This window comes from Hippopotamus amphibius, chromosome 5 (assembly GCF_030028045.1).
Source record: "Hippopotamus amphibius kiboko isolate mHipAmp2 chromosome 5, mHipAmp2.hap2, whole genome shotgun sequence".
NCBI classification, from domain to species: domain Eukaryota; kingdom Metazoa; phylum Chordata; class Mammalia; order Artiodactyla; family Hippopotamidae; genus Hippopotamus; species Hippopotamus amphibius.
Genome location: NC_080190.1, coordinates 36,564,211 through 36,588,300, shown reverse-complemented (window position 1 = coordinate 36,588,300; position 24,090 = coordinate 36,564,211). Strand labels below are relative to the sequence as shown.

The 24,090-nt window shown below is 40.4% G+C and overlaps 1 protein-coding gene and 1 pseudogene across 4 annotated transcripts in view; one reads left to right on the top strand and one right to left on the bottom strand.

Moving 5' to 3' along the window:
• CPEB3 (cytoplasmic polyadenylation element binding protein 3) overlaps nt 1-24,090 on the bottom strand; it is a 176,580-nt gene that overhangs the window by 10,593 nt on the left and 141,897 nt on the right. For all 4 annotated transcript variants that reach the window (XM_057736335.1, XM_057736334.1, XM_057736337.1 and 1 more), the window contains exon 9: nt 17,041-17,222. In XM_057736335.1, the coding sequence (XP_057592318.1) occupies nt 17,041-17,222 (182 nt within the window). The remainder of the gene's footprint in view (nt 1-17,040; nt 17,223-24,090) is intronic.
• LOC130853894 (mitochondrial import inner membrane translocase subunit Tim13-like) lies at nt 6,214-6,513 on the top strand (annotated as a pseudogene).

The following is a 24,090-nucleotide window of genomic DNA, read 5'->3' as shown; positions in this document are numbered from 1 at the left end:
GCAGAAACAAAGGAAAAACAGTAAAAAAATAATAATAATAATAGTTCAGCAATAAAACAGAGTCCTAGTTCCTACTCAAGGGAAATACATAACAATGTGACACATACCTTTGAGTTGTTCTGTAGGAACTAAGACCCTCACCCAGATGGAAGATGGTGACTACATGCTGACTATAAGCACACAGACCCCAGACTGGTTGGAACCAGCAGGTTGATGATTAAGATACCCAAAATACCGCCCTGTTACCTCACCACCAGCCAACCAGAAGAAAGTCATGCCCCCTGCAGCCCTCACCTCAAATGTTGCCTTTCAAAGCACTTCCCTGAAAGCCATCAGGGAGTCCAGGTCTTTGAGCACAAGCTGCCCATTCTCCTTGCTTGGCCCTGCAATAAGTGCTTCACCACCACCTGGTGTCAGTGAATTGGCTTTGATTCATGATGGGTGAGGTGACCTAAGTTCAGCTGGGTAACACCCGTACATGTACATTTACTTTGTTTTTTAGTTTTTTTGCCACTATTGGCAATTCTGCAATATATATACACCTTTCATGTGCTCTCATATCTGTGGTTTTATTTCTAAGCATTGGGATTATAGCATTAACAACAACCAACAGTAGGATTATTGGATCAAGGAATACAGGTATTTTTAATTTTAAGAATTTGCTAGTTTGTTTTTTAAAAATGTTGTAGGAATTCACATTTCTATCAGCAAATGAGTACTTATCACTTCTTTTAAATGTTCTCCAATCTGATGAGAATAAAGCGACATCAATTTTCTTTTTCCTCACTACAAATAAACATGAACATCTTTTTAGGCAGATTGCCTGTGAATTCTTTTTTTTTTTAATTAATTAATTAAATTTATTTATTTATCGTATTTATTTATTGGCTGCGTTGGGTCTTCATTGATGCACATGGGCTTTCTCTAGTTGATGGGAGTGGGGGCTACTCTTCATTGTGGTGCACAGGCTCCTCGTAGTGGCTTCTCTTATTGAGGAGCACAGGCTCTAAGCATGTGGGCTTCAATAGTTGCGGCACATGGGCTCAATAGTTGTGGCTCATGGGCTCTAGAGCACAGGGTCAACAATTGTGGTGCATGGGCTTAGTTTCCCCGCAGCATGTGGAGTCTTCCTAGAGCAGGGCCCGAACCCATGACCCCTGCACTGGCAGGCAGATTCTTAACCACTGTGTCGCCTAGGAAGTCCTGCCTTTGAATTCTTATGTGAATTATCTTCTACCCATTTTCCCACTGTGTTGTATGTCTTTTTCTTGCAAAATTTTAAGAGTTCTTTGTATGGTATAAATAATAATCTGCAATTTTTTCCCAAATCCATCATTTGCCTACTGACTTTTCTCAAGGCATCTTTGCCATTTAAATGTATTTTGTTTCTACATAGTCTGACATATTTATTTCCGTCTGAAGCTTCTAAGTTTCTAATCCTTATTAAGAAGGCCAACCTTGCCCTTAATTTGTACATACAGACCTAGTTGATTTGATTTTTTTTAAGATTTTCATTATTTTTTTACATATAAATCTTTATATAGATCCTATCTTTATGGTTTGGTTCATTACAAGTAATTCATAATTTTTGTTATAACTGTGACTATTTTCCCCATTTTTATTTCAAGAATAACACTGAGCTACTAGTGTTCTTCCAAGTCTTCTTGACAGAGAAATAATAACTTGACTAAATACAGGATTTTGGGATCATATCTTTTTCTCTCAGACTAATCAGTAGTATTCCTTGGTGTTCTAGCTTCCAGTGCTGCAGATGAAAACTCTGATGCCAGTTTCTTTTTTTCCTTTGTAGGAGATAGTAACTAGCTCTTTCCATGTGGAAGCATGTAACATTTTCTCTTTATCTTCAGCATTAAGAAATTTTAGTGTTATGGAACCAAACTTGGGTCTGCTTGCCCATCGCAAAGCAAAGCCAATTCACTGATAGAAAGCTGTAGTGAAGGAAAGTACAGCTTTTATTGCAGGGCCAAGCAAGGAGAATGGGCAGCTCATGCTCAAAGACCCGAACTCCCTGATGGCTTTCAGGGAAGTGCTTTGAAAGGCAACATTTGAGGTGAGGGCTGCAGGGGGCATGACTTTCTTCTGGTTGGCTGGTGGTGAGGTAACAGGGCGGTATTTTGGGTATCTTAATCATCAACCTTCTGGTTCCAACCAGTCTGGGGTCTGTGTGCTTACAGTCAGCATGTAGTCACCATCCTCCATCTGGGTGAGAGTCTTAGTTCCTACAGAACAACTCAAAGGTATGTGTCACATTGTTATGTATCTCCCTTGAGGAGGAACTAACTGGGACTCTGTTTTATCACTGAATTGTTGTTTCTTGGCTACTTTTCCTTTGTTTCTGCATTTCTTCATTTCCCTAATTAGTAACCACTTGAGTCTGCTCTTTGGAACTCAAGGAAGGCCTAGGAGACTAAAGCCTTTTTCTACAAACAAGAAACGGAGGACACAGAGGGGCTTTCATACCCAGGAGGGCCACACCTGGTCCTGCTCCATGTCATAGGGAAATGGTTAAATAAAATGTGGTACATCTACACCATGGAATATCATCCAGTCATGAAAAAGGTGGAATTAGTGTTTGATTTGAAAGGATTTCTACAACATGGGGATATCAAGATCTAGTGGAGTGATGGATACAAACACCTACTGCAAACTGAAGAACACTGAACATACAAATGTAAGGTCAAGTAATACATTCATGGTAATATTTGAAAATGCAATATGAATAAACTGCATCTTTCATGTATTCAGGCTTCCAGCTGAGCTTGGCACCAATGTTCCTTACTGAGTGAGGGGTCTTGAGGGATCTAGTCAATGCAGTACTTCAGAAGATCTGTCATGAAGCCTTATCAGGCTGGAGACACCAGGCCTAGGCACACACTGATGACATTTAATCAGCTTCCTTATAGAATAACAGATTTCTCATACTGTTACTTCTCCATGAAACAGACATTTTTTTTCTTTTTAGAAATTACTTCTCCATGGAGCAGACATTTTTTTCTTTTTAGTGCTAAACATCTTGAATTTTGATGTTTCTTGACAGAAATCTTCCTAAAATAACTATTTATTCTCCCCTTTAAGCAAAGGGTACTAGCAATGTCCTTTACAGTAGCACAGGTAAGACAATGCAGTGGACAGTTTTCACTTTTCCTGTTACCTCCTTCAAGATGTGTCTGTCTGCTACCACTTCTATTAATACCTTTCAAAGACCCTTTGTAATTTTGCAACTTCCAACCATTTTAATTGGATTAAAAGCTAGATAATTACATTTGCTAAGACTAACACATTAAATAAGACCTTCAATAGAGCCAAAAAAGTAAAGGATATGGCTTCTGGATTGCCACTGTGCTCTCCGGAGGCCTTTTCTGACAACTTCCAGAGGGCTACCTTCCAGATGGGAGAGTGGTGCTATTATTGCAAAGCTGCTATCAGAATCTGTGTGCAAGGACTGATCCAAAGAGTAGAGCCTTGCCCAAAAGATAGGACATACACCAAGAGTCAAAATTATCCTCAAAAACATGTATAAGGTGGCAACTACAACCACTTAATGGGCAACAGTCAAGCATTACCTCTGACAATTTATATCAACAAAGAGAAGTAGCTGCATGAAGGACATTGGCAGTTAGGTGGTCCTTATGCTAAAGAACAGTGATTATTTTGGCTCACATGGATTCATTCATTTGATGAATATTTATGGAGTGCTTATTCCTTATATGCCACCATATTAAAAACTGAAATACGATGGAGAACAAGACAAAGTTCTTCCCTAAAATAATTTATGGTCTATCTGAGAGTTTCTTAAAGGCATTCCCAACCATTTGTAGTTTTTGCCATATCCTAATGCCATCTGCACTATTAACTTATGTTTTACTGGACTATCCAGGTTAATTCTATTTTTCCCAATACACAGATACATAACTATTAAAATAAAAACAGAAAAAATATATATAACTGAATCACTTTGCTGTGCACCTGAAACTAAGACAACATTGTAAATCAACTATACTCCAAAATAAAATAAAAATTAAATTTAAAATAAAATAAAATAAAAACATGTCTCTCTGTTAACCACCTAAATCACTGAAGTATCATTAAGCTACAGCACTTTGCAGACACCAACCTTTTGGGATAACATTACTGATCTACATGACCATTAAAGTTCAAATACTAGAGCCCTACGCAGAGCCAATCAAATCACCAAGCTGACCTCCTAGTTGGGAGAGATTTACAGGACCAGGAGATGAAAAACTCCTACAGAGAGAAATGCTTGAATTCATACTACACAACTAATGGAGATGACCATGCCCAAAGATGCTGAAGAACATGTGTAACTTATTGATGAGGGGTAACCATTAAGGATAAGGAAGACTGATATGGAATGCTGGATAAGTGGCTATAAGAAGATGGATAAAGGGAGTAATATATATAGAATGATGTAGATGAAGAAAAAGCCATACTTTAATAAACTGATCTCAATGCTGACGTTGTTTCTAACAAGCTAGGGAAAATATTTTGCTCGGCAGTCATTTTGATATCAGTCAACAAAATGACCTCCCGAAGTAAACAAAGCAATGAATAACAGCTCTTGGTGGCAGAGAGGCGATATCTAGGGAGACTATAAACTATTCACAGGTCCAGAGTTCTCTCTCCTTGGACCTGAAAGGATGTAGAAATGAGAAAGGAGGCATTAGCCAAGGTCAGGCTCAGCTTGAATTATGTGTTAAAAGTCATACTAAGAACAGCTAAAGGCTGGTCCCTGCTACAGTCTGCCCTTTGGTGACAGGAAAAGGCAAATTAAGTCTGTCAGATACCCAGCCATCCCAAGGCAGGTAAGGCATGTTTACAGGTGGCTGGAAGATGAGTAGCAGCAATGATTTCAGATAATGGAGTTAGAGCGGACAAACTGGAGATAGAGGCCAAGTGAAGAGGTATAATTTAATAGGGATAACTGTCTAGAAAGGGCTGCCCAGAAGTCAGGTAGGCCATTTCTCATCATCTGGAGCAAAGATCACTTTATTTGGTGTACTCAAAGCTTTAAACATAATGTATTCCTAATCTTCTTGGCATGTGTCACAGAGTACATCTATCCAGGTCTGAAACCCACAGTAACCTCATTACCATTCCCACTAAACACGGTGTCTTTACCGTTACTAAAGCAAGTTCCTCCACCAGCAGGCAATACTAAGAATGTTTAAACATAAATTCTTAGTTTTTCAACTGATTATGAGCTAGAATCCTGCTGTTTAGAAAGCAGATGACAGATGCCTAGGAAATTAAGGTAGCAACATGAAAATAGCTTTTCCTTAGCAACGAAGTTATCCACAACCTTCCAGATATAGCAAATTCGCAGTTATTAATTTTCAAAGAAATCTGGGGTAGATTAAGGAAAACATAGTGAAATGGTTTGAATTTTATTTTCTTTCTATCTTCCAAAAGATGGGACTGACCATTTTTCATATTTTCAAGTGCTAGGGGAAGAAAGGTTTTAAAATCACCATTGTGCCTTTCCCACAAGGAAACATACTTCTGTGTGCTATATGTTGACACCTCTGCTGTATGTCTATACAGCACAGAGAGATCTGTGAGTGCTCTGTTTGGCCTTAAGATAGCTTTTTCTTGAAACAAAGAAGGTCCAGCTGACAGAATCCTGCACAATCCACATATTCATTCTCTACTCTGGTTTCCTTCCATGTTGCTTGGGAGTCGGGGCTGAAGGTGAGGATATAAATCAGCCCCAAATCAATTTCTAGAAGCAGAAGAGTGTATCTTATAGAGAACCAAGGGTAAGAAAATCATTAAAAATCTATGAAATGCACGACTGCCATGGCATCACCCCTCCCCAACCCCTAGGATGTAGAAGCACAGAGCCCTCTGGCTCTATCCATTTAACTGGCTATATCATAACCTTGCAGGCCACAGTTTCCCCTATTATATTAGAGCTTTGGACCAGCTCTTCCAAGTAAGAATAAGCATTCACCAAGAAATTGCTAACTGACTGATATCCTTGACCTCTGAGGTCAAGGAACCTGAATATCCTGCTGAGATAACTACTTCAAAAAACGGTGGTTGTCTTTTTCCCATTAATAATCTTATAAAAAGCCTCTAAACTCAAATATGAAAAGGAAAGAACTCTAAAGAGTTTTCATATTAAAAATTAACACAATTACGCGGCCACGGTCCGGTGGACGTTGCGGAGCCATGGAGGGTGGTTTTGGCTCAAATTTCGGGAGCTCTGGTGGCGGGAAGCCGGACCCCGGGCTTATCATGGAGCAGGTGAAAGTGCAGATCGCCGTGGCCAACGCGCAGGAGCTGCTGCAGAGGATGACGGACAAGTGCTTCCGGAAGTGCATCAGGAAGCGGGGGTGAGGCGGGGGGCGGCGCCCTGGACAACTCGTTGCAGAAGTGCATCGTCATGTGCATGGACCGCTACATGGACGCCTGAACACCGTGTCCCGTGCCTACAACTCGCGGCGGCAGCGGGAGCGAGCCAACATGTGACTGCGGCGCGCCGGCCAGCCGCCCCCGGACCCGGACCCGGACCCGGACCCGGACCCGCCCGCCCCGGACCCGTTTCCATAAAGCCTGTTTGTGAGGCCGGGGAAAAAAAAAATTATCACAATTCCACAGGAGAAGATATAAAAGGAGAGCGAAGGACAGAAGAGATGAGGGGTAAAGACCAGGAAGGTCCCATGCCATTCAGAGGAGAAGAATATTTTTCTCCCTTTCTTAAGATGACCCAAACTCTATTTTAAAAACTATTTCTAGTCAAAGGCTCTGAGACTCCCACTGCTTCAAAATAAGCCCATGTGGTATTAGTTCAGACAATATTTGAACTCACTTCTGGATGTTGCTTCCCCTTAAAGGGTCAAACCAAACATAGCTATAGCTACAGCTGGGAAACTTTCAAGCCAGATCAAGGCAAGGGCCAGTAACAGCAGCAAATTAAAGGCTGGGTTGTGGGCGTCCCAGACTAAGGCTAAGAGCAGAAATAGTCTGGGAACAGAACCCTCACTTCTTTTGCTATTGAGTCATCTTATATATTCCAGCTGTGGCCAGGGACAAAGTGTAGTATTATCAGCACTTCTGTTAGTATGGTTACTGGGCCAGATTAATCTTCATGCAGGGTAAAAATATAAAGCCTTTGATAATCTTTAGCTAAAATTCAGGCCTAACATGTTTTTAGCAAAGAGAGAAAAAAAGATTAAATATATGAGGTACTTGAAGTGCTTGGAAAGAAAGGTGCAGTGGATAACATCTCATTAAATAAAAAATGGGTTATTCTAAAAAGTATGCTATTCAAAGCAAATACTATGTGCTATGGCTTAACTATCACACTGTTCCTTAAATTAAAGTATCAGAAAGCTCCAGATTAGCTAACAAAGTCGGACTCTCAGGTCTTCTGTACTAAGGTAAAATAGAGTCAAGGGAACATTATTTCCCAATGGTATATTGATTTCAAAACTATTTTCGCTTCTTTTATAGAGACTGATGTGTTAGAAAGATACAATAGATAATCTCAAGAAATCAAAAGATGAAGAAGTATAAATACTAAAGGGAACATCAACCACACTTTCAGTGCCCTTCCCAGCATCCTGAACACGCAGCTGCTGTTTCCCTGCCCCTTTGCGGACAGAAGGTATATGTCCAGCGATTCCATCTCTGAGCAGTCAAAAGAACTGAAAGCAGGATCTTGAAGAGACATGTGCACTGTTGTGCTTACTGCAGCATTATTCACAACAACCAAGGTGTGGGAGCAACTTAAGTGCTCACTGACAGATGGACGGACAAAGAAAATGTAGTATATACATAAAACAGGATATTATCCAGAATTAACAAGGAATGAAATCTTGTCGTTCCATGTTGTCACATCATCCATGTGACAACATGGATGAACTTTAAGGACATTATGCTAAATGCAATAAGCCAGTCACAAAGGACAAATACTGCGTGATTCCGCATGAGATATCTAAAGTAGTCAAACTCCTAGAAAGCAGAATGGTGATTGCCAGGGGTTGGGGGCAAGGGGAAGCGGAGAGCTGCTGTTCAAAGGGTATAAGGTTTCAGTTATGCTAGATGAAAAAGTTGTAGAGGTCTGCAGTATAACACTGTGCTTAGAGTTCACAATACTATACTGTACACTTAATTTGTTAAGAGGGCAGATCTCATGTGTTTTTTTCACCCCAATAAGAAAGAAAGGGAAAGAAACTATGTGGTGGGTGGGACAAACTTGGAAAAAGGACCGAGGAAGGGAAAAACAATCAACTGCTTATTAAACTTTTGAACTTGAGCATGAAAGAAGAAGCTGAAAACACTATAATCACTCACCTGGGTTCCCTAGAACATTATTCCCAAGAGATGGTACATTTTAGAAGAGTCTGATGACCAAAAAATTTGTGGAAAATTGCATATTGTTTCCTTCTTGGTTGTTCACAATGAAGATTAGTATATAAAAGATTCCAAGATGTCCTAGAATAAACCAGCCTATTTAACTTTCTTCAAGAAAGCGTTTCAAAACTCTTATGACTCAGGAAAAGATTTTTTTTGTAAAACAAATATTAAAATCCCAAGGGATTCATGTTTTATGGAGAATAATGTAGGAAATGATGATTTGGAGAACTAATTTTAGGGACAGATTCCTGGGCAGTGCAGACCTGCCTACTGAGAGTTCCTCTTCCTGTTTCAAAAACCCAAATAACCAACCAACATTACCCCATCTTGCCTGAAATATTTAACTCCTTTTATCAAGTGAAGTTTCAAACAGACTAATAAGCATCTTCCTGAAGAGCTCAAATGTTAGACATTTATGATTTCATGTAAATTAATGTGTTGTCAGTGCCACTGTATATTGACAGTGTTTTATAGTTTTCAAAACCACTTTGACACACATACACACGTCCCTCCTTCAAGCTACACACTAAGCAGGTATAGTTAAGACTAAACCCCAGATTGGCTGTTTCTAGCTTAGTATCCTTCATACTAGTAAAAAGGACCTACAGACTGCATTGGCAAACTATACCCAATGTCAACTGCATGATGTTTTTCAAATTATAAACATCTGACTTACAGATTTCTAGGAGACGACCAAATTGTGCTGAACAATAGCTGCAAGGGCAGGGGGGACCCCTGAGATTTTTATAAAGAAATAGTTCACATCAATCAAATAGTTCACATCAATCAAATATGTCTGTCTTAGGTTAAGGGAGACAACTCATTCTACCCTTACAAATTTCCTTAGGACCATGGAGAATAGACAAAAGGGCAGAAAAAATGGCCATGTAAAAAGATTACCCATTTTCTAATGACCTCATTTTTCACACTACAAAAATCTTTCATCTGTAAGTGACCGAGACTTGAGTTATAAAGAAAACTGGATTTAGCAGAGCTTTCACATCTTAAGTGTTCATTTGGCATCACTTCCAAAAATACCATTAAAACAGACAGAATGAGTACAGTGCCCTCTTTTGCCCTTATTATATTTAAATACTTTAAACTGTTCCAGTTTTTCACAGAAACACTGTTCAAAAGAATATAAGTAAAATTTAATCCTAACCTTTTAGTCAATTTCAGGTTCAAAATCTTTTCATTATCAGAGAAAAGATACTGGTAAAAACACCTCTTTCTAGACTAAAGAGAGAAAAACCTTCAATCTTTTAAATAGAAAATGCACCCACATGTTTACATCTTTAAATGAAGTTAGTCTCTACATACGTGTCTTGACTAACATCCAACCAGCATGTTGGTAGACTGGCACTTATGTTAAATTTTCTTTTTTCTTTTTTTAGTGTCAACTTCAACTATTTCATTATACTTTTATTAAAGATTCTCAGTGAAACTGAATAGGCACTTTAAAAGAAAAAAAAAAAAAAGAGAGAGAGAAAGAGAATCAACTATTAGCCTTGGACATATGGTTAGGAAACAACAGCATAGTTTAAATAGGCCTGGTTCAGCAATGGTACAAATCAGCATGTGCACAGCCTAATAACTTTCCAGAGCACTTCTTCACCTTCACTGTTCATCTGTGTAATAAACCTTAAGATTGTTAGGCTAGTGTTCTTATTCTGGGACAATAAAATCAAGCTTCTAAAAGGTTAAGTAACTTGCCCAAGGTCACATCATGACTGGGAGAAAAGCTAGAAGTATAAACTCAGATCTCCCAATTCCCAAGCGAGGATAGTTTTTTTTACTACAGCCATGGTTCTGCGGGTGGTGAGGACAGGAGTGGGTTTGGGGTGTATCTTCCCCCTTAGATACATAAACACCCCTCCCACAGGTGTTCTAGGGAGCCTCTGTTACCCATGAGAGTGTATGCCAAGGCACAGGAAACACTGAGAACCCTGTGCTGGGTATTATACAACCTCAATATTGTCATCAAAGGAAGAAGTAACCAACTGGCCAATAACTGGTAAACATTAGCCATAAAATATGCATAAATGTAAGCCTTAAAGGATTTATTTCAAGATGTTAAAAACATCTCTTTTGAAGTAAAAACTGAGGCATGAATTGCACTTGTCTCATTTATAATAATGTTCAATAACAAGGGTCATTATGACAGCAAAAATGCCAAAAAAAAAAAAGCTTTACTAAATGTTAGAATCCAGTGGAGCTACACTGGCTCACACTGACTTGAAAAAGGGTTTACATGAAGATAACATAAAAATTAAAATCAAAAGCAAAACAATTGCAAAAAAATTTTTCAAACTCATTTTGTTAATGTTCAAAACGACCTACAGACATACTGGCAAATCCTGACAACAAACTCCAGGTGTGCCCTGCCCTGGGCAGTACATGTTCACCTGAAAGTTACGTGAGATATGGAAACATGTACAAAACTAACTAAAGGACCTACAATACAACTCAAGGGTTCCTACCCAGGTCTGTGGAAAAAGGACTCCATGGAAGAAGTGGGTTAAAAGAAACATTAGACCCTGGATGAGCAGCAAGGTTCGGGAAGGGGGTTCCATAAGCAGATGCAGCTCTCAGGTCAATTGACAGGTGTCTTGAGAGTCTCCAAACCTCTCCTAGATTCTGTTCTGTTGCAAATAAACCGGATTGGCTGAGGTCATGCCTAAGTTAAAGTCAAGCTTTAATGTACTATAAGTGTCAAAGAATACTTTTTGATATGCTAAACAGCAAAACCTAAACTTCTTTATTACACAAGTGAATGCTCTTAACTAAGTTAAAAAGAAAGCTGTGCAGAGCGCCCTCTGGTGGATGGTTGGATATGCGAAAGGGCTTCCCATCTGGAACCTCTCAAACAATCAGCATTCATTCAACAACTCATTCATTCATTCAAATATAATTAATTAATGTGTGTCCAATGTGTGTCAATTATTGAGTATACAGTAGCTAACATGAGAGGCATATTGTCTTTGCTCTCATCGACCGTATAGTCTAGAAGCCTAGGTGGACATTAAACAAAGCACTGCTTCATTACAGAGGTATTTAATGCCACAAAGAAATAATAGATGGTATTATGACAATAATCTATGGGGAAGATGTAAGTTCCACCGAAGAAAGAAATGTGCAAAATTTTCACAATTAAGCTGAGACCTGAAGGAAAAGTGAGTTTTAGGCACAAAGAGGAAACAGTATCCAAAATCACCCTGTAAAATAGAGACAAAGGCTAGTTGTGACTTGCTCCAGATGAGGAAATGGGAGCTGAGGCAGAGGTAGTATGTAGTACACGAAGGGTCACGTAGGCGGTGTTAATTAAGGACTTTGACCTTTAACCTAAGAGCAGTAGAACATAATCAGATGGTTTAGAGGAGGGAAAGATGGGATTCAAATCATGATTTTAAAATATCGCTTTAGTTTTTAATATAAAGAATGAATTGGAGATGGGCTAAAGCTGAACTGGGGAGACCAATGGGGAATTGACTCCAGATGTCCAGGCGAGAGATGAGTGACTCATTCCAGTATCCTAGACAGTCTTCCATGGTTGCTTCTAGTCCTTACTTTCCCATATACCAACCTAATTTATTCTACACACTTACTGAGTGTCGGCCAAGTGCCAAGCACTCACTTTCAGACCTCTGGGCACAGGTGGCAGAGCCAAGATCACGGCAGCTCTGTAAGGAACTACCATTAGCAGCCTCTTCCACCTCTGCTAGTCCTCGCATTGTTACGATATATGGTAAAAAGCTTGTTGACGTGTAGATTTACCAGCCAATTCCAACAAGTCACATATACTTGGGGGACCCTAATTACTGCTATTGCAGAGGGCAGAAGTTTGCCCCAACAGCCTGGGCTACCTTGTTCCTGTGACTTCGAAGAGCGCAGGTTAATAAGTAGGATCCCCTCCCTATAATGAGCTGAGTAAAATTATGCAGGATAAATGCACTATCCCCCAACCCCCTGTCCTCACTGGGGTTATTACTCAATTGATCCTTTTATTGCAGACCTGAAGCATGCACATTCAAATACCTCTTCCTGTGTTCTAAAACTGACTGAGGTGATGGCTGCACAACTATGTAAATATACTAAAAACTCAACTGAATACTTTCAATTGGTGCTTCGTAGGGTATATGAATTATATCTCAATAAAGGTGTTACTAAAACAAAAATTAAAAAAACACCTCTTCCTTAAAGATGATGACATGGATGAATGAGATGACAGCAGAGATGAAAGTGCCAAAGCTATAGGAACGACTGTTTCTATGACTGTTGCACATTGGCATATTTTATATTTATAGGCAAGCCAAAAGTCTCTACAATGAAGAGAAGAAATCACATCTATAAAGGTTGTATTTGCCCCATAAATCACTCCATCTAAAAGCTCAGCCGAAGAGCAGCAATAACAGCACCAATAATGATACATAAACATATAAACTCTCAAAGGAGATGTCTTTTTTGAAAAAAGGTGGTTGGATACAAAAGAGGTTAATGACATAGACCAATCAGATCCTTCTTCATTTACCTCCCACAGTTTACCTAGGAAAGGTGCAGCCTGAGAGCGTACACCTTAAATAGTCCTAGAACTTCCAAGACTCCAGACACTGCTGCTCTGCAGGAGGCCCTCTCCCACTCTCCATATGGGGCAAACAGTGAAGGCGAAAGGGCTGCAAACAGGAAGAAAGTGGCCTGTAAAATGCCATCTATAGTTTTTTTACTTTTTAAAAATTTTTTTCAAATCTGCTGATTCCACTGACTCTGCATTTATAATGATACAGACAGCAAAAGAGATTACTGATCAGAAAGATGATAAAGACTGAAGCTATTCAAAATGGTCAAGGTCTCGGTTTAAAAGCAGCTTTAGGCTAACATTAGAACGAAAGAGAAAAAGACTATAGCATCTTGGACTTTGCAATAGGTTATTCAGGAAAGAGGGTGTGATGAGAGAAATTTTCCACAGTCAATCAAGAACAGAGCTCCTGAGAAAGAAAAAGGGCATTACCTAAGGAAATACTAATATGCTTATATATAATGGGAGCTCTCTGGAAAGCTCAAACTTAAGCTTTAGAAGAAAGACACATAAATATAAAAGTAGAATCAACCTAAAAAAGCATCTACAGCAAAGGGTGCAGTTAACAGAGGCTCAGAATGCCAGAGACAACAAAATAAGGTATTGCAGGCTATGTTCAAAGCAAGAAGAAAACAAGAGGATAGAGTAACATTTTGGGAGAAGGGAGTGTACTATTCACAGAAGACCAATGAAAAAGGAGCCCCACTCAAGATGGAAGCTGATTTCCATCTTTCATAATAAAGAAAATGGTCTGCACCTTTGTAGGGCAAACAAAGAGCACGAAGATGGAGCTGGGAGACAGGGAGAGAAGGGAATCCATCACTTACAATGATTTCCAGTTCTCCCATTTAGATGACTCTCATCCCAGGGCACTGAAGGAACTGACAGGTCACTTTTGACACCGTGTGGATGGAGATGGCATTCTTCTGACCACAACAACAGTCCCACTATACACACGTCTAGTGAGTCACACTGTATATATTGCTTTCTTGTTCAGTATCTCTTCTGGGCTTCTCAACAATCTAGTCAGATACACAAAGCTATTACTACTGCCCTCATTATGCACTGAAACTCAGAATTTAAGCGACCTGCTCAAAGTCACACAGCCTACTGGAAACAGGACCAGATCTAGACCCAGCCATCTGACTCTGGCCCAGTGCTCTTTTCACTAACCAGTGTACCTTGTCATTGCATTTTCAGCACAGCAACCAATAAAATTCAAGCTATGTAATAATAACAGTGTAAGTGCATTTCCAGCAAGATGAATACTGTTAACCAGCAAGTTCTGGTTAAACAGCTATTAACTGCCATATGATTCTGGCTGTTCAATCTTCAAATCTCATTTACTCTTCAGACCATCCCCAGGAGGGAGTTACAGATGAGGACCCAAGGCTCCTGGCATTAAGTAACTTGCTTTAGGTCACCAGTGATTGGTGCAGCCAAGGTTAAATGTAGTGCAATCTGTTCTAGCTCCAAACTCCACACTCCTTCCATTACAACTGGCTGCCACCCTAAATGTTTACCAAGGACCACTTTAAGATACAGAGGGTATGGTTAAATCCAAACACAGCGAGCACAAAACAGTCAACGGCTTTCCTGAGTTCTGAGAAGATGGATGCATCAAATACATTTCTATAGCATGGCCTATGATTATGCTAACAAAAGAAAAGCCACTTCTTTCTTTCTTACCTAGGTCGAAGTCTTGTGGGAATCAATGCTGAGGGTATGAGCGTAGTAGGAGGGAGAGGAGAGGTAGGCAATAGAACAAACAGTGCCTGAACTTTCTATGATTCCTAAAGAGTTTCAAAGATTACCGTAATCTCTGGGGTAAGTGCTCTTCCTTCTAACTAGGGAACAGGCAGGAGGTTGTTAGGGTGGGGGCAAAGGAAAGATAAAAGCATGGGGAAGCGGAACCTTCTTTTGTTATCTCTAGGACCTACCTCCTGAGAGGTCCCATTAGTTCTGGCTTCAGAGGGGAACAAAGAAAGCTACTTTGATACAGATGAGAACATCAGCGCTCTTCAGGTTACGTTTACTGCCTGGGATCACCAGTGATGGGGGCAAGAGCAGTCTAAATGTAACGGAATGTGGGGTTTCAGACTCACAAATGCATAGGCACCAGCAAGTCCACCAGCAGCAGCAGTTAAGACAGCCCTCCACATGACACCATTTGTTAATTCAACAAGGGTTTATTAAGCAGCTACTGTATCTATACATCAAGCAATGGGTAAGCACTGGGAATGAAGGAGAGAATGAGACAGACGCCATGCCTAGTTTTGTGGAGCTTACAGTCTGTAGGGGGATTACTGCTACAAAAGGGGCGCTGCATGCACTTGAAAACTAGGAATGGAGTTGAATGTTTATCACCCCTGAGTTTCCATTGATTCAAAGAGTATTTCAAAATTCATTTATTTTAGTTAAAAAAACTAACCATCAGGGCTTCCTAGGTGGCACAGTGGTTAAGAATCCTCCTGCCAATGCAAGAGACATGGGTTCGATCCCCCCTGCTCCAGCAAGATCCCACATGCCGCGGAGCCACTAAGCCCGTGCACTACAACTATTGAGCCTGCACTTTAGAGCCCGTGAGCCACAACTGTTGAGCCCATGTGCTGCAACTACTGAAGCCCACGCGCCTAGAGCCCGTGCTCCGCAACAAGAGAAGCCACGGCAATGAGGAGCCTGCGCACCACAATGAAGAGTAGCCCCACTCATGGCAACTAAAGCCCACACACAGCAAAAAAAGACCCAACACAGCCAATAAAATAAATAAATAAATAAATAAATAAATAAATAAATAAAATTTAAAAAACAAACAAAAAAAACCAAACCACCACTATTTACTTTTAAGGATCCCAGTGATGTAGCAAATAGATTATTTTAAGCACTGGTTTTTGTAATTTGATCTGTCTTAAAGAAAATGTAATCTTGTTAACGATAAAAAAAAAAATTCATCACCAACCGAAACTTTTACCTCCTAAGAAACTTAGGTCTGCTACACAAAATTAGTCAGTCAACTGTAGAGAGTATAGGTGAAACTCTGTAACACAACATATTTACTACTTTATTTATTCCAGTCCAGTGTATGCCCCAAGAACACCCTTTGCTGAAAGTATTAACCACCACTGTACAATTGCACAGGGAGGTGTTTAAGACTTGATGTTCTCCTACTTGCTCTTTTAATCTATCAATACAGGTCCCAGATTAGCTCCTAGTACCTTCTATTCCTCCAAGCTTCCAAATAGTGGCAGAGCTGGGACTTAAGGGATTTAAACCTGTGTCTGTCTCCAAACCCAACTGAGCACACCAATGCCCTACAGCTCTACTGTCCCCTGTTTAGATGAGAGTCAGCAAGTCTGAGTGCCTCTACTGGCCAGGTAGGTAACACCAATGACCAAAGAGGCAGGTGATGGATATGCATATTTGGTACGAGTAGGAGAACTACAGGGCGTTGCAGAGGGGACTGGAGGGGACAGCAGCTATTTGGCTCCGATGACGCTACCACGTATGCTGTTGGCAATTTCATTTTTGGGGGCGCACCACGCGGCATGTAGGATTTTAGTTCCCCCACCAGGGATCGAACCGATGCCCCCAGCAGTGGAAGCCCGGAGTCTCAACCACTGGACCGCCAGGGAAGTCCCTATGATCTTGAAATTTTAAGAGAAACCAGAACTTCAAAATTTTATGTACACTCCTGACAACTAACATTAAATGTTAGTTCAAGTTTGTTTAAGAATACCACGTGGGTCAAAGAGGTTACCAGCTCTCAGTCTGCACTAATGAGCTGTTGGCATCATCTTTTGAGTAGCACTGGTTTGCTTTGCTAAATTCTGCAGGGTTATTTTCATAAGTGTAACATCACCCTAGGGAGGGGTGAGACAGAAGGTTCATTAACGCCTTAAATACCAAGGGCGCTCTCTTTTTCAGGCAGCCTAAATGGATGCATGGACTAATGCCATGTAAGGTAGAGCTGCTCACTGCGATCACGAGGTGCTTTTCTCCCCAGGGGCCCACAGAATAAATTTCATTTCTCTCCCATAGCACTTACACCCTGAGCAGTTGCTTACCCGTTTGTCAATGTCATTGTGTTGGAGCTGCACAAAGCGAGCGCTGATGGCTGCAATGTAACTCTGCTGATTGGAGAACGCCACGCGGCCAGCACCTTTGGGGTACTTCAGCTCTGGGTCTGTATCAATGCCAGCATAGCAGACACCACCGTACAAACGGTCCATGATCATTGCCAGTTCAACTGCAAGAAAATAAACACCATTTGGTGTAAATGTTTAGAAGGTACTCTTGCCCAGGAAACGGAAGCACTATGTAAGGATCATGCAGTGTAATTAAGAAACAGAAAACCCATGTTAAGTATTATGAAGAGTGTCCACACCAGTCTTACAACTCAAGAAGGGGAGCTCCTCAGAGGCTATTCGAAAACAAAATGAAAAAAAAAAAATTAAGAATTTACACACACACACACACACATTTACATAATCAGAATTTCAGCAACAGTATAAAAGAAATGATCTATCAACAATCCTCCTGTTTTAACTTCTAATTGCTTAGTCCACTGGAGTGGGCCCTAGGTAGGCAAAGCATTTCAGGTACCCTAACAAGTTAATAACAAACAGCTCTACTTACTGACGGACCTCTAGGATTGAAAACAATTACTAAAGTCACACTACTATATTAAGATTAAGCTATAGAAAGAATTTAATTTAAAAAAAGAATTTAATTCATTTTAACTAGAGGCAAATGTTTACAGGCTTAAAGTAAATTTCCACAATTAAAAAAAAATAAAGATTTTTAGAGTATATTCTTTCCCAATTGAGAAATCTCCATACTAACTTCCACATTGAATTTTTAAATAATAGTACTAAAAATGATAATAGCAGCAATGATTTATTGAGCACTACAATGTGCCAGGAAACACTAAGCTGCTACAAAGGCAGTAAAAAAGACACCCATCCTGCACCCTGCTATAAATCCGGAGGTCTGGTCTGCATGCCTCACCATATTTCTTCTAAATATACCTTTATATAGGTATATTTGCAAATCACCTGCCCAGAAGGCATTTGGAAATTGGACCATTCCAAAGGTCTGATATTCTAAAACTGTCCTCATCAGAAGGTACCATGGAGAGACATATAGCAGTTACTTACCTGGATTCAAACTGCCTGAAGGTAATTGTTTACTTGATACTGGATGGCAACTCCTCCAGGTATGACCATTCCTTTCAGGCCACTCACATGGTTTAAATCCAAAACTTAGCCCTACCCCTGGGGAACAACTCAAGAATCTACCTCCCTGAAACACCTATATATGGTATTTGGAAAGGAGAAGACAGGGAAGACAGCTAGTTTGCAAAGACCATCAGACAGTAGAGCTCCAAAGGAATCAGTACCTTTGGGGAGAAGGAAGGCAGCACAACCTGGAAGGGTAGGGAAAGAACTCTGCAGCAGGTACAGGGGCTGAAGGGCTGAATGGTGTAAGAACTCCACTAGATTTCTACGAACAGAAGGAAAGCCAAGTACTACTGGTTCCTGTAATCGGAAGTTGCTGAGGTAGTAAGAAAGCTATGTTGCCATGACAGAAAGGCTGTCTTTCTACTCAACATCTTCAAAATTTCTCCCCAAACCAGACTGCCTAATAATACTGGTAACTGTTTTCTAAGTGCCTATTTCTAACAGGAAGAATGACTTCCAACTAACAGGTAATTTTCAGAAGGTGAGAAAATAAGCTAGCAATAATAAAGCCAGAGAATAAGTGCTTTTAAAGACAGAATAGCAGAATGCTATCCAATGATCCCATTATGGTCAGAATTACTGAGTCAATCAGCCAAGGGAACATTGCTGGTTAGAGCCCAAGTGGACCCTGACTGCAGTCTTGGGGCAGGATCCAGGAATCACATTCACTCAAACAACGCAATAAGAATCATGCATGTACCCTAAATATCAGAGTTTAATGGGTCCTCATGCTTCACCCCAACAACTTCTGATGGCTTGCGGACTTCCTAACATAGCTAACGTTATTCCAGTTACAGAGAACAAGAAACTGAAAGTGGAATTAATTCATTACAGTCATTAATGAATTTCTTTTATTAGTCAAGTGGGCTTAGTAAAGTATGTAACCTCAGGACCTGGAAGTTAAACACTAATTTTCCGAAGACCTGGCTTCCTCTGCAACAGAATAAGACGATGAACACTCCCTCAGCCTGGTGAAGGGCCAGGAAAGGAATGCTGGCAAGAGACTGAATACAGTTGTCTTCCACCCTTAGGAAGGACTCAAGAAAGTGTCTAATTTAGAAAGAAGGTATATACACCAGCTATAAGCTTGAAGCTCCCGTTGAAGAGAAAAGCTACTGTAACCACAGGTTTTTCTACTGCATCTTGGTCTTCAAAGGAACCTTAGGGATCCTCAGACACCAGAGGCGGCACCTTCCACAAGCACTTTGTGAATCTGGCTGCTGGAAAATCATCCTCAAGTGCCAAAGATTAGGTCATGGCTGATGCTGCTGGCAGTTAAGTACTTTTGATAGGAAAAAGAAACCCTAATTCACTTATGCATTTATGAAAACTATGTAAATAAATAATCTCCACTTAAAAGCTTATATACAGTCATTTTCTTGGCCACCTAAAAGTCTGCAGACATTTGAGCCAATGAATTCTCACTCAAGTGAAGGGCAATTTGTTGAGAAGCTAAAAGAAAGAAACCAAGGTGACTAAAGAAATTTCTTTGAGGGGAAGAATATGAAGATTACCTATTGCTCTACTTGAATCTGTATTTTAACTACAAAAGGTTTAATACTGTGATGACCTTTGAAGAAAAGTAACTAATGACCAAACAACTGCTGTTTGTATTTGGTCCTTTACTCAATCAGCAAGTCTTCACTAAAAAAATACTTCCGGCAGGCTCAACTCATGCTGGGCTCAAACACCAGAGGATGTCACTTAAGTACCAAACAGAGTTTTTAATTATTAAGAAAAGTAACTAGTTGGTAAAAACAGCATTAAAAAAAGACTAACTTAATTCATCTGTTACACAAGTAACTAACAAACACAGAGCAAGCTTTCCTTAAGTCCCATAAATTCCCAATCTGAAAATATTTTTATATAGAAGATACAAATTCACCTACAGATATTATAATGTACAACCTCTTTTAGAGACTAGTCTTTAAAGAATTCTTTAGCGTGAGTATTATCAGTTAATGTAGGAAAGTCCCATATAAATTCCCTTCCTCTGATTAGGGGGAATCTGAGCCAAGAAGAGGGCTACCATTTGACTACTTAGGAGGAAGAGAGAAAAGCAGTAGGATCTGGCAGAAGTCAACTAAAACCTTTGTGGGCCTATCTATACCTTGTGATCTAAATCCTGCTCATGAAATGTGAGTCCTTGATCAAGGATGTGTCTTATCTGGAAAATGTAGTCAAACCACCTACTAAACCTATGCCAGTGAATCCTCATTCTCTGTAGAGGACAAGGACAGCATAGCTCCCAGGAGCACATTCTTAACATTCAACCTGAGGAAGATGAGGCTACTGGAGCAGGACATACAGGTGGAGGCTGAAATTCAGACAGACGGCAGTGACAGCAGGCATAGACAGAGTCCGTGAGGAAGTCGGTATCTCCAAATTACTTCTATTTTTTCTTTCCCATCCAGTGTTCACAGGGTCTTGTCTGGTCACCACAGGGGTGGGAAATTAGGAGTTCTGGTAGCTATAGCTGAGGGCATTCTATACTTTGGATAAGACGTTCTGCCCTCTTAAGACAACTCAAGTCACCTCATAAACAACTGTTCCATGGTAACAGTACACTGCTATGAATATGACCCACACACTGCCTCTTGTGATGAGCTTCACTGTGTCCCAGATGGAGACGGAAACAAGAATATTGCAGTTGTGTGCAGCGTATCGCCTTTCCGTGAATTCCTCTGGGTTATAGTGACTACGCTCTGAAGGTGAATCTGAACCTCCACTATGGTTCCTTGTTTTGCTCTTAATTCTTCACAGAGATCTGTAAGGGACTTCAGCTCAGCAGAAAGGAAATCATGATGACTCCCACATCCTGCCCTACCCCAGGGGCCTGCTCCTACCGTTCAGTGAGATTTCAAAGCTAGCCTAAGGCAATGTATAAGTCTGAGACACTATGAGAGCCAAGTGGGGTAGAGCAGGAATGAGGGTTCCTAAGGGAAGTATTAACACATTCATCTTTTCAGATTCTAAATTGTGAATCTAGAAGCTACATTTCTCCTCTTTGGAAATAACAAAGCAGACAGGAAAGAGGCATAAGGCACTTCAGGATGACAAAGAGGCCTGGACTTCTGAAAGAAAGGAAAATTCAACTTGAAGGTGGACTTTCTGGGTTTACAACTGCCGAGTTGGTTCACGAGAGCAGTTCACACACCTTTAGTGGAGGAAATGTGCTCAATAGCTTCCACTCTGCATGAGACATTGGGAAGTGAAGAATATTTTCAAATAAATGGTATGAACAACCAACTAAGTCAGAAGGATAAGAGTGTTTAACGTGATTAAATCAAGTTGGTACCAGCTCGACTGTTAGTACTGTTACTGAGACAACATCTCAGATCTCAGCTTGATAAAGCAGCTTCCCTCTGTGCAAAGAGCCCCAAGCCTGAAGTCTGGAGATTCGGGTTTGAACCTTGGCTTTTTTACTTGCTGTGGCCTTGACTAACCCCTTTGAACTCTGCTTCCTTATCTCTACAGTGAAAAGTCTACCACTTACAACCTCGCAGGGCTATCATGAGGATTAAACATACATGAGAGCTGAGCACACTGCTGGGCACAGAGTGGTGCTTAAATGTTTAGTTCTGTCTAGGGGCTGTTCTCCCCTCTACTCATAAATCTTTGCTTGACATTAACTTGGCCTGGTTTCTGCTCCATAAGCACCAGTTCATCCCAGTCGTACTTTGGCTTTATGCTAATGCTGTTCACACTGCCACTGATATGGCAAACTCTGCGATAGGCTGTGGGTGAGAGTTTGCCTTTTTGGAGGAGGGAGCACACAAACACGTACCAACATTATAAGATCCTTAACTCTACGGGCAATGCAATTAATCAAATCAAGTCAGTATGCCAATTCTGGAATTTATCGGAGACAACTCATCCTGAACTTGGGACTTGGTGAAAGAAAAAGCTTCTACAAAAAAAAAAAAAAAAAAAAAAAAGGTGTGGGGGGACTTCCCTGGCAGTCCAGCAGTTAAGACTCTGTGCTTCCAGTGCAGGGGGCGCGAGTTCAATCTCTGGTCAGGGAACTAAGATCCCATATGCCGCACGGTACGGCCAGAAAAGAAAAAGAAAAAGAAAAAGAAAAAGAAAAAGAAAAGAAAAGAAAAGAAAAGAAAAGAAAAGAAAAGAAAAGAAAAGAAAAGAAAAGAAAAGAAAAGAAAAGAAAAGAAAAAGAAAAGCTTCAAGTGCTGATAAACTTGACATAAAGATGACTTCTGCCTGCTACCACTTCACTGAACAAAAAGAATATGGTTATAATACTCCTATTTCCTAAATCACAAATCAGGATATGATTCCTAATACATGTGGACTACCAGAATGTTTGCACAGAATGTCTGAAATAAATGCTCTTAGAAAAATTCAGTATGTATGTTCTCTAGATGTATATCATACATTACTGAATATTTACCACAAATTTTTTTTTCCTAGAATTCCCATAGAAAGCCATCTCACAACAATTGGGGGGGACAGCAGGGAGAAAGGTGGAGAAGGAGACTTCAGGATCATCACAGAATATTAGCAGGGGAGAAAAAGACAGGAAAGAATCACCAGAACAATAGTTAGGAATATGGGAGACCCACAGATGATTGGCAAATGGTAGGCTCCGGGAACTCAAGACTGATCTTTTCTGCAGGACCTGGTCAGATAAACTGTCAGAAGGAAGTCATAAAGAAGAGGAACAGCTCACAGATGCCTCTAATTAGAGAGGAAGCCTGATGAAAGTTGGAAGTGGATGGGTCCCAGAGCTTGATCACTGAGGCAGCCCCAAATGAGATGTCTAAGCCAAGAAGCTAGAGTCCGAGAATACTCATGTTTACAAACCAGAGCAGACTACAGGGACCAGAGCCTTCATTTTCCACTTTTTCTTGATTGTCTCCTCATAACCCCCAAGCCTGGCACTTATTTGCTCTCGGAGCAAACAGATGCAGTCTGGAGAGGTCATAGGGATATGCAATAGGGATATTTCTGTACTAAGATTTAGTAAGACATGTTGCTTACAACACTTCAATGAAGAGTGGCAACATGCTGTTGCATGCCCAGGTGGTAGCAGGAGGACAGACAGACCAGACAGAGAGACCACCCCTTTCCTTGTACTGACTCTCTGAAGAATATGTACACTTTAGCCACAAGGTGGCATGGCGAGTCTACCCATGGCCTTTCCTAGCGTGGGGGTGAGGAGAGGTGGGGAGTGGAAGGAAAGAAAGATTGAGAAACACCAGGAGACCTCAGGCAAACCATCCTCGGCTTGCCATGTCATGTGAGTGATGGAAGGGAGAGACAAGAGACGTAGAAACGTGTATTATTTGACCTAGAGAAGGCAACAATCAGGCAGTCCAACTTTGGGTAAAATCATCTAGATTTTCTATTGATATTTTCCCATTTTCAGGCTAATTTTTCTAGGCCCCTGATTTTTTCCCAACCTGAAGTTTTAAAAGTCATGCTTGTCAAAAGATCAGAAGGAACAGCTTAAACTCAATCAAGACAATACCACTTAAAACAGGTTGCTTTGTTTCTTTAGAAGTGTTTGTGCATTTCTATTTGGTGGGATAAGGACTATATTTAGAATAATTTATTAGTGATAATGCTTCCTGTCTTACAATGGGAAAATATCAAAGATAAAAAGCCTTACCAGATCCAAAGGAATAATTCTTGAGTGAGAACATTTAGTCACTGTAACATGTTGAAGGACCATTTTTGGCCCAGGATAAGGTGAAAATCAATCTGGATACATAAAATCTCACCTGTTGAGTCCCATCACTGATATCTAGTCTAGGAACACCTTGTACACAGTGCCTGAAATAGTTTTAAGACTGTCCAGAATTTATAACCACAATACCCCTGGAAATATTTTTTAAAATGCCCTGAAGTATTTAA